Raw genomic sequence first — 11,095 nt, 5'->3', positions numbered from 1 at the left:
TTTCTTTGCTTAATTGATTAACTTCAGGATTGATTGCACGGGCGAAAAACATACCAAAAAGGAGTTCAGGTCCGCCATACAAAACCATATTAATACCCTTTTCGTCTCAATGCTACTTGTTTTTTCATTTTCATTTGTTTTTGTAAGAGCATCTGAAAATTATATTTCCTTGTCTTGTTTATTGTCTTTTTAAGAAACTTAATTCTGAATTTGCATTTTTAATTCATATTTCATAGCAATGAAAACCAAGTTGAGAGAGAAATGTAATTTGCCTTGTTGATTAATTGTACATGTGGTATCATTGAAGGCATGAAAATTTGTACTACTATTTTTGACATATGGTCTTGAAAATTTGTGTGCACAGACATAGAACATGTCAGAGACAAGTGCCGATCTTATGCTCGATATTAATAAAAAGCTTGCTGAGTTACTTAGTATACCATCTGAATGTTGCATCTTTAGAGTACATGATTCACTGCACAACGAAAATAAAAAGGCTTACGGACCAAAAGTAGTTGCTATTGGTCCTTATCACCATGGCAAGGATAATCTACAACCAATGGAAGAGCACAAATTGGGCTACTTGCAACAGCTTCTTGAACGAAGAAATGAAACCAGTGCGGAAAGATACATTGTGGCAACACGAGAATCTGAAGAAATACATTGTAAGTTTCATGCAGAACCCATTAGCCCTGATTCAAATGAGTTTGTAGAAATGATGCTTCTTGACAGTTTGCTTCATCGTTGAGTTGCTTCGCAAGTATGAGATGACAAACCTGAGAGACCCGAACAACTGCATTTTTCAGGTTGACCATATTGAAAGTGCCTTAAGCCCTGATTTAGTGTTATTTGAAAATCAACTTCCATTCTTTATCGTCATGCAGTTGTTCAACATGACCAACAATTCTACCGACTCACTAGACGACCTAGTTCGCATGTCTGTTAAGACTTTTGTTTGGGTAACGCCAGGTGAACTTTTAGGAGCTCCTTTTGAAAATTCAAGAGAAGGTGACATCGAACATCTTCTAGGCCTGTTGCATTATTGTTGTTGCAGTGAATTTCATTCAATGGTATCCCCGAGAAATATTGTTGAAATAAAAGATAAGTCCCTAAAATCTACAAAAGAGCTCCAAGAAGCAGGGATCAAATTCAAGAAGATTGAGGGACGGAATTTGTTCAACATAAGGTTTGTAAATGGGACAATGGAAATCCCAACTTTAATAATTGATGACGATACAGAGTTTTTTTTCAGAAATTTAATTGCATACGAGCAACACCCTCCTCATACTTCAAGGAATTATTTCACTGCTTATAACAACTTTTTGGATTGCCTCGTGAACACCTCAAAAGATGTCGAAATACTTACTCACCATCGAATTATTCATAAGGTTTTAGGTGACAATGAAGTGGTTGCGACTATGTTAAACAAGCTTGGCAACTATACCATACGATCTGATGTAGGTTACGAAGACGTTTATAGCAAAGCGAATGAGCATTGCAGGGGAAATGGGATGTATGGTTGGTGATCTTAAGATGGGATTATTTCAACACTCCATGGGCATTCATATCGTTTGTTGCTGCTGTTGTGTTGCTTTTGTTCAGTGTTACAAACCATATTTACAAATCTAATTAGATATCTCTGCTTCAAGTCTTGTTTTGTTTCTTGTTATGCCACCAAATAAAAGAAGTTAGACTGTGTGTGTCACTGGAGGTTGTTTTAGGAAGATAGTTAAAAATTAATTTTTTAATTAATTTTAGTCTTTTTTTTTAAAAAAAATGTAAAAATTATAAAAAATAATATGACTCAAAATAGGTTAAAATTTGAGAAATGAGTTTTAACTCACTTTTTAAAACTCTTTCTAGAAGAGTGGGAGCCTACTGTGATGATCTCTTTTCACTTATCAATGACGAATAATACTAAAAAGAACAAATATGTATATATATATATATATATATATAAATATATATATATTGACCAATTAGTCGAATGGTTTGGAAATTTCAATCAATGCACAAGTTGCGGTGGTGGCTGAAGGGATAGGCAATTAATTATGTGACGCCTTAAATTTTGATAATATAATATAACGATGCATCAGGGTTTAACTAGAGGATACACATCATTTTTAAGTACAAAATACAAATAATTACACTAAAATAAAATATTAATAATAAGGGGCCAAGTTTTATAAGTGCAAATTGTCAAAGTTGCCATTATAGCCCTTTTCATCCATCATATAGTCAACAACTTGGGCTCCAAGACATATATATATATATATATATAAGATATTTTTATTCATAAACATAATTTAATAACCACAAGTACATTAATTAATAAAATATTACAATTAAGGGTTGGAATGAAATAAAATAAAAGTATATAGGGACCAAGTCTAAATTTATGAAACCTTGATATATGTTATTAATATGCCAACATTAGAAAATAGTTAAAATAATAAATTCGGGTCCCGTTAAATTAAAGCGCAAGCAAATGCGAGAAACCGAGCAAAAACGACATTACCGGGAATTAAAATTTTAGAGTGATTAATATATAATGATAGGGTCTAATAATTAATAATATGATTTTAAAGGTGATTATTAATCTACGGGATCGATTAGGGTTTACTCGAATTAATCCGCGATGTTTCCCGATTCTAGGGTTTAAAGTGCAATTAAGCGAAAATTCAAGGGCTTTATTGAAATAAACTCAAGGTTAGGAATTTAATGGTAATTATAAAAATTAGGGTCTCTACAAATTAAGTGTTCGTCTAGGTCCAAGAGTAAAAGAAAACATCATTTTTTTAAAAGACTATGTATACGCCTTTTTATCATATATTTTTTATAATTACAAATAAAAATAATATAGTTTTATATTTTATGAGTTTTAATTTAAAAAAATGAAATTTTAATTAAATATAAAAAAAAATTCATAATCAAATATTTTAAAATAATGTCATAACTAAATAAAAAAAATTAATCATAATTAAATAAAAAATTGATCACAACTAAAGAAGAAAATGACATAACTAATGAGTCGATATAGTATAGGATGTGTGTAATAGAATTCTCCTGTTAATATATAGAATCGTGCTACGTAGCTCGAAAGAGAGGGCGCTCGAATCCCCCGAATTCAAAACAACGTCGTTTCGTCGTTTTGAAATTTTTTTTTTTTTTCAATCGGAAAAGAAGAAGAAGAAGAAAGAAGAAGAAAAAAGGAAGAAGAGAAGAAGAAGAAGAGGCGGAGGTAGAGGCAGGGGGCGGAGGCAGGGGGCAGAGGCAGAGGCAGGGTGCGGAGGCGGAGGCGGAGGTGGGGGCTGCGAGGCAAAGGCGGGGGCTGCGAGGCAAAGGCAGAGACGACGGCAGGCGGAGGTAGAGGCGGAGGTGGGGCTGCGACGATCGAGCGGAGGCGACGGCGAGCAGAGGGCTGAGACGAGCTGCCTCCTCTTCCCCTCTCTTCTCTTTCTCTCTCTCTTCTAAATTTCGGGCTGTTTAGGGGGACAAATTTGTGGGGAAAAATCATTTTCCTAATATATTCACTATACTGTGCATATATATAAAACAATAGTTAAAATAATTTTTTAAATTAAAAAAAAAAGCCAAAAATCTCTCAATGAATAAATAAAAGTATTTACATATTACATTATCAAGGAAAATTACGACGGTATTCTCTATATTTTGATTCTTGTGTCATTTTGGTCATTATAATGTCAATTGACTCGATTTTGACCCTGAATTTATGATTTTGTTTTAATTTAGTCTAATTGATTATAACTCTTTCTATCTTTTTATGAAAAATATGCACATAAGTTTCATGTGTCATATTTTGAAGGACAAAATTATAAATTTACTAAACTCAGTTAGTTAACCTTAACTAATTTAGTAATAATATCTCGTAAAAAAACACTAACGTTATTATCAATTAGACTAAATTAACATAAAATTTAAAATTAAGAGTCAAAATTGATCCAATTAAAAATGTAGTGACCACTGATGTAACTTACCCAATTATCTAATAGGATAAATTACATTTACAGCTCCTGAGGTTTGGGTTTAATGCATATTACCTCTTGACATTTGAAAAATTACACTAGCTTCCTTGTCATTGTAATTATTTAAACAAAATTAACGTTAGTATAAAAAATACATTGAATTCATATATTTTCTCTTTTCTTACTTTACTTTACTTCTTCTACTTTTTTCTTTTCTTTTCTTTCCTTTCCTTTCCTTTGCTTTACTTTTTTTTTTATATTTAATATAATTTCTTCTAATTTTTTATCAGCAGTGGTTGTCTTTTATATAAATAAGGAGATTTGTGAAATGAGACTATTAACTACAAGAGCAGAAATGTAATTTTTATAACATTAGAATAAAAGAATGTAACCAGACCAAACCTAAGGTGTCACTGTAATTTACCCTATTTAATAAGAATACATCGTTATCTTAGACTCTCTATAAACTAGACAAGGAGCAAGCATCCTCTCATACAAAAAGAGCCTCATAAAATTATGATAACGAAAAAAATTAAAAAAGGCTTTGATTAGATTTTTGTCTATTGTTTTTTATATAAGTAAGGAGATTTGTAAAATGAGACTATTAACTACAAAAGTAAGAATATAATTTTTATAACATCAAAAAACTAGAATGTAATTAGACCAAACCTAAGTGTTAACTTACCCTATTTAATAAGAATACCATTTCATCATCATCTTGGACCCTCAATAAACTAGACAAGGAGCAAGCATCCTCTGTTATTGGATACATGAAAAATGATTGGGAATACTAAAATGGGAGCATTAATGATGTGGTAGTGGGTCCCGTCCATTGTTTATGCCTTGTTTCTTTTTTTTTTTGTTTTCTCAATGTATTAGTACTATTAGTAGTGATTTTTTTAATAGTATGAATCGTTGTTGGATATGGAAAGGACCTCATAAAATTATGAAAACGAAAAATATTATAAACGGCTTTGATTAGATTTTTGTCTTAACTCTCAAATAGATTTGAGTCGCCGCTAACAAATTGACTTTCATTAATGTTCAGACCTTATAATGAACTTTTAATTAACACCCTAGCCTATCCATTTTATGGTTCTCGATGACTTGTAGAGTTCCTCAAAAGTGTAGAAAAGAAATTGGATAATCAAGTTACTTCAAATTCGCTTTGGACAACTTGGAATAGGTGCACTATTCTTTTTGTTTTTTTGTTTTTTTTCCAGAGGCAACCAAACAAAAGAACCCCTAACATGAACAAAATAAATAAATAAAGAAACCAAACTCCTCTATTCAAAATATAAATAAAGAAACCAAACTCCTCTATTCAAAATATAAATTACTCATATGGCACTATAAAAAATTAAGATTGTAAAAATTAAAATTTAAGAATAAAATTATTTTTAGGTATTAAATATTTTTGTTACGAAAAATGTTATAATTATATTTTTAGCAACGAAAATTGGGTATTAGTGATGAATTATTATCCTTTTGGGACTAAATTTTTGTCTCAAAAAATAAATCATTTTGTGATCGAATTTTTTTGTCCCTAAAACCTAAAAGTCTATTTATTAGTGATATTTTTAAAATTTTGTGGCTACATGCCTTGTTTTTTTACTTTTCGGAATAACTTTTTAGCGACTATCCTCAAGACTATAAAAATTGATCCATAAATGTTTTTTACAACAAAATTTTCACTTTTAAAAACCAAAAAATTTAATTTATAGAACTCTTATATTTTGTAGTGTGGAACAACAAAATGGCAAACTCTGTTGTTGAATTCCCCATTTTTCTAAATTTTGCCTTTGCACAGTGGTTTCTTTTTTTTTGGGGGGGGGGGAATGAATTTCTTGTTTTTACATGATTTTTTTTTACCAATGACAGTTAATCAGGACTTTTAATTTAATAATTGTATAGTATCACCTTGTGAGATGTTACAGAATCAAATTTTATAGAGAAAAATTTGATACTCATTCTTACTCCTTTTATTACGTCCTTATTAGGTTTGGTGGTTGTTGAATTGGGCTACGTATTTTTTTTGTCCCTTCTTTTTTGGGACTTGTAGATATGCTTTATTAGATTATAATTATTCAGTTTGATCTAATTACTTTTATATTTGTAATTAATTTCTTATCGATTGATTAACAAAAATTTGACAATTTTTTTAAGCTTTTACTATTAAGGGCCTTTTAAATTTGACAATTTTTTTAGGGGAACTTACTGATAAGTCCCATGTACCAAGTTCAATATCCAGCTAATCCCAAAACAAAATACTTGCACCAATTAGTACAATACATTTTTAATTGTTACCAAAAAATCCTTTTTTTTTTTTTAATTTACAGACACTGTTCACATCTCACTACCATCGGACTTCCGTCAAACGGTTGCCGGAGACTCGTCGGAATGTTCAACATCACCGGGAAGTCGCCGGAGTCAAATTAATCAAACTGAAAAACATGTTATGAAACTGTAAAATTTTACAGTTTTATACCATGATTCATTCCAGTACCAAAAAAATTTGAAACTGCAAAATTTTACAGTTTTTACCGCCTGTAACTAAAACTCGAAAACTATTTGTTCAGAATCTGTTATTCTCTCATTCTTCCTCTGTTATTAGTTTTTTTTTTTTTTTTTTTTTGATTTGTGTAAATTTGGTAGATTTGTGTATTTTGATTTTTTAATTTAAATTTAGGTTTTGATTTTGATTTTGATTTTTTCGAAGAGCAGGGTTGCGATTTGGATGATGACTTCTACAAAAGGATTGCATTATTCAGTGAATGACTTCATATATAATCTAGATCAAGTGAGATATTGCGCCAGTGGTAAGTAATTTCAGAAATGGAGAGAGCATGAGTGGAAAGAACATGATTTGGTAATGGTGGATCTTGACTTGGAACTTGGATGCTGCCAGTTTTATTTTTGGCTTTTGTTGTTATCCTCACATTTGGGTAAAGCTGGATTGCTCTGCTACTGCTGTTGAAAACAGAGTCAGAGGGGAAGGAAGAAAAACGAGAGAAGAAAACGTAAAAAGGGAAGCACAAAGCAGAAAGATAGAGGAAAAAGGACTTTTAGGTGTACTCAAAAAGTTATGGGATTAAATGGTGTTCACATGTTCCACATGGGACCTATGGGTAATTTCCCCATTTTTTTAAGCTTTTACTATTAAGGGCCTTTTAATAAGTCTTTTATTTTTATTTATTTATTTTATTTTTTATCAACTTTTACTAGTAGATCAAAGAAATATCTTTTCAGCCTTGGACAATGACGATTTCTTTTTTTCCTATAATTAGTTGGATAAAAGACAGTTTTAATCCTTAAAATATGTGTTCTTTATTATTTTAATCTCATAAGTTTCAATTTTATCATATTGATTTCCAAAGTTGTTAACTTGAGTCAATTTAGCCTATCTCTAACATCCGTTTACCTTGATAATGGAAAAAATAAATAAAAAATTATCCTTGGATAAAAGACAATTTTGGTCCATAAAGTACGTTCTTTCTTGTCATTTTAGTGTTTCAAGTTTTAAATTTTGTCATTTTGCTCCCCAAAGTTATTAATTTGAGTTATGACCAAATTGACAATTTTAAGAACCATGGTGACAAAATTTAAAATTTGAGAGATTAAAATGACAAGAAACACATACTTTAGAGACAAAAATTGTCTTTGATACATACTCATGTTATCAATGTACACGGACCTTAGACCTATAATAAAATTGAAACTTAAGGGATTAAAATGAAAAACACTGCATACTTTAGAACTAAACTGTCTTTTATCCTAATTTGTTTTTACTGGACATTACGATTTTTTTTTTAAAGGAGAAATGCTATAGAAAATTTATCAAAAATGAGTGATTCTTACAGGGTTTATTTTTTTATTTTTTTTGGTTCAAGCTCCTTAATAATTTTTTATTAGCTTAAGAACAAGCGAAATATATGTGTTAGTTTATGTTAACAAAAATTCAGTTTAGGCCCAATCAACAGTGATTGATTAATAGGCTTCAACTGATCTTAAATAAACACAAAAATGATCAGACTTTGTGGTTGAGTTCTATGCTTTAAATAGATTAAGGACTTTCCTGGAGGTAAGTGAATAAAGAAGAAATGGAAACAGAATAAAATATGTATTTATTGAATTAAATTGTCACTTGCTATCAGTTACAAGAACTCAAACAAGAACAAAGAACTGAAAAATACAGTAATCGACAGAAAGAAGAGAAGTGAGGATTGGGAAAAAAGTTATTACTAATTTACTCCTAACAAATGCTAAGTTAAACTACTCCTAGATAAATACTGTATTTTGTGAATGGGGGTTGAGATGATCCTTTGATCTTCATTCCATCTCCCTTTTATAGTTGACTCCTGGCTTTGGCCCCTGATTCTGATTTTCCCTTGATTCTCTTCCTCTTCTCATGTTTATCCCCTTGTTTTAGAAACTGCTTTCTGATTGCTTCCTAGATTCTATGTTATCAACTTCCGTAGCCTTCTCTCTTTGGTCCCACTTTATACTATGTCAGCTATTCTAGCCATCTTTGCCACATCATTGTTGTGACCTGTCGATGGAAGATTCCTAATTTTCAGTACCAACAATGGCCCCCTTCATTCAAGGTAAAAATCTTTTGCCTTGAATGATATTGGTTTTTACTTCTGGGCCCCATGTTCTTCTTCTTTCCCCCCCTTCCTTTGGGCCTATTTAACAGTTCACAAGCCTATCAGAATCCTTTTAGTTTCCCTTTTTTTTTTTCTTATTTAGGGCCCCACATGAAGGTACTTAAAGTTTTTTCAAATTCTCCCTATTCGTTACTTCTTTTTTCTTGCAAACTTATCCTAACTCTTCCTCGCCTTCTGAAACCAAAAACAAACCCTTACTTCCTCAACTATGTCATCTGACTCAAATTCCGACCTAGTTCGTCGATTTCCACAAGAGATCATCCAACTTATCGAGAATAACAAATTGACTCCCAAATCATGGCCAGTCTCATTGCCCATGTTGGGGAACTTGGTCCCTGTGTTTTGAACACTTTTCCAGAGGTCTGACTCCATATTACCCTATTGTTGATGGTGAGACCCTTCTTATAGACTAGTCTTCCCTTTTATGGCTGAACTAGTCGATGGGTCCCAGATCATGGCCCAAACCAACCAATGCTTGGATAGCTTGGGTAAAGAGGATGACCACTTTCGAAGGAGATATGTGGCACCATTTGGGCATTTACGACACCATTCAGCTGTCCACCATCTCATTTGAGGCAGATCCTTGGTTGATTGGTGCAGCTACATGTTTTTGGTCAACTTCTTGCAATTCTCTGATGCTTAAATCTGGCATGGCCTCTCCTTCCATCCTTGATATCATGCATCTTACTGGCCTTCCTGCCTATGGCCAAGATATCCACGCCATTTTGCCAACCCATGAAGTTAAGCATGAGGTTAAAGTAGGCAATTATGGCAAATTCATTTTGGACCATTCAAAGAAGACTGACATTTCTTCAGTTACTGAGAAAACTACTTTTTACTTGTGTTGGCTATGCTATTTCTTTTTTGTGTAGGTGGCTAGAATTACTAAGGAATACCTCATTCTTGCCCTCTTAATCCAAGAGGGCAAACAACTAGCTTTTGCCCTTTTCCTTCTAGCCACCCTATATAGAGGCCTTTTTTCTCTCCATGACAAAAGAATCAATCATAGTGTAGGGGGTCCTTTTTGGCTTTTCCAGACATGGCTTCTTACTTATTTTCGAGAAATCAGATCAAATAGAAGAATAGATTACACAGCCAAATGTGAAACTTATGCTGAGTTTTTTTCTTTTCCATCGTCATTCTCCTACTGTTACTTTTTCTCAGTACTTCTCTACTTTTTTGAATCTTACCATCGAAAAAATTCCTTCCCTTCATTTTCAATCCTTCATCTTCTCTTGTGCCTCCTTATCTTACATGTATGCTGATCCCACCACTCTGAATGATGACCTTAGGCAAACTCAAAAAATAGTTTGGAGCATTTGTCTTTCCTCTAAGAACATCCTGGTTGGAGGCTCACTTTCTAGCAACAGGCACTCTACTTGTGGCTTTGAGAGTTACAACCCTAGCCAGTGGGCTAGACAATTTGGTCTTATCCAAATTATTCCTCTTCCTTATGTCCACCCTACTATTCATGAGTATGTAAATGCTAGGGTTCAAATCACTAAGTGGCCTTCTGCTCATGCTATTCTGACAGAGAACCAAAAACTTTTGCACAAGCCTAGCTTTTTTTTCCTTTGTGGTCAATGCTAGCATTGGCAACAGGTTTAAGGACTGGTGGACTATTCTTAGTGCAGCCATATTCCACAAGTCACTAGGGGAATATTTATCTTGCATTTCCCCTTCTCATCGATAGAGTCTAATTTGTAAGTTACTAGTATTCTTCCTCTCTCCTTTTTTTTTTTGTTATATTTTTTTTTATTTTTTTAATTTTTTATATCGTCTCTTTCATTCATGCTTATAATTTTTCTTTGCTCCTTAATCAGCTGATACTCCAAGAGAGCTTGGTGCTGCTACTATACCTTTCTCATTACCTCATTTGCTGGCTCAGACCTCTAGTAAAGGTAAGGACAAAACTCCCAAGGTTTATGCCAAGAAGCCCAAAAGAAGAAGGAATCATTCAAATGACTCCTTCATGGCTTCTTCTTTTAAGGCCTACGATGCAGGAACTGAGGGACAGAAAGCCAAGTTAAATCCCTCTCATTCCAAGGCACCCACCGCCTTAAACAAGGTTAGCCAAATTGGCCTAGACACCGAGGCTAGCCAAGGTCCTTTTTTGAAGACCTATCCTTGCCAATGCAAGCACTAATTTATGAGATTGTCCCCTCCCATCATCAGCTCATGTGAATACTTCCAGGGAAACCCCTTGTTTTTGATGAGGATAATGTTTCTATCATTTTCCTTCTTGCAAAGTCTGCCAAGGAGGCAAAAATCCCTCAAGTCTATTTTTTTTTTCTTTCTCTTATCCTTTTTTTGCTTAGTTCACTATTTAAACTCTTACCTTTTTTTTTTTTTTTTTTTCAATCAAAGAGGATAAAGTTATTGGTGACTGAGGGTACCGGTAGTTTCTCTAGGGACTCTACTTCTCCATCCTTTGACCTGAAC

General features: G+C 32.9%; 1 protein-coding gene across 1 annotated transcript; it reads left to right on the top strand.

Annotated features, from left to right (window-relative positions):
• Positions 1-373: 373 nt before the first annotated feature.
• Positions 374-1,526, top strand: LOC114311592 (UPF0481 protein At3g47200-like). Its single transcript, XM_082880646.1, has 2 exons — positions 374-665; positions 733-1,526. Exons 1-2 carry the CDS (start codon positions 374-376, stop codon positions 1,524-1,526), a joined length of 1,086 nt encoding a protein of 361 aa, XP_082736772.1.
• The last annotated feature ends 9,569 nt before the right edge of the window (positions 1,527-11,095 follow it).

This window comes from Camellia sinensis, chromosome 7 (genome assembly GCF_055761805.1).
Source record: "Camellia sinensis isolate YWXY chromosome 7, ASM5576180v1, whole genome shotgun sequence".
NCBI classification, from domain to species: Eukaryota; Viridiplantae; Streptophyta; class Magnoliopsida; order Ericales; family Theaceae; genus Camellia; species Camellia sinensis.
The sequence above is the reverse complement of the archived record's forward strand: the minus strand, read 5'-3'. Positions and strand labels throughout refer to the sequence as shown.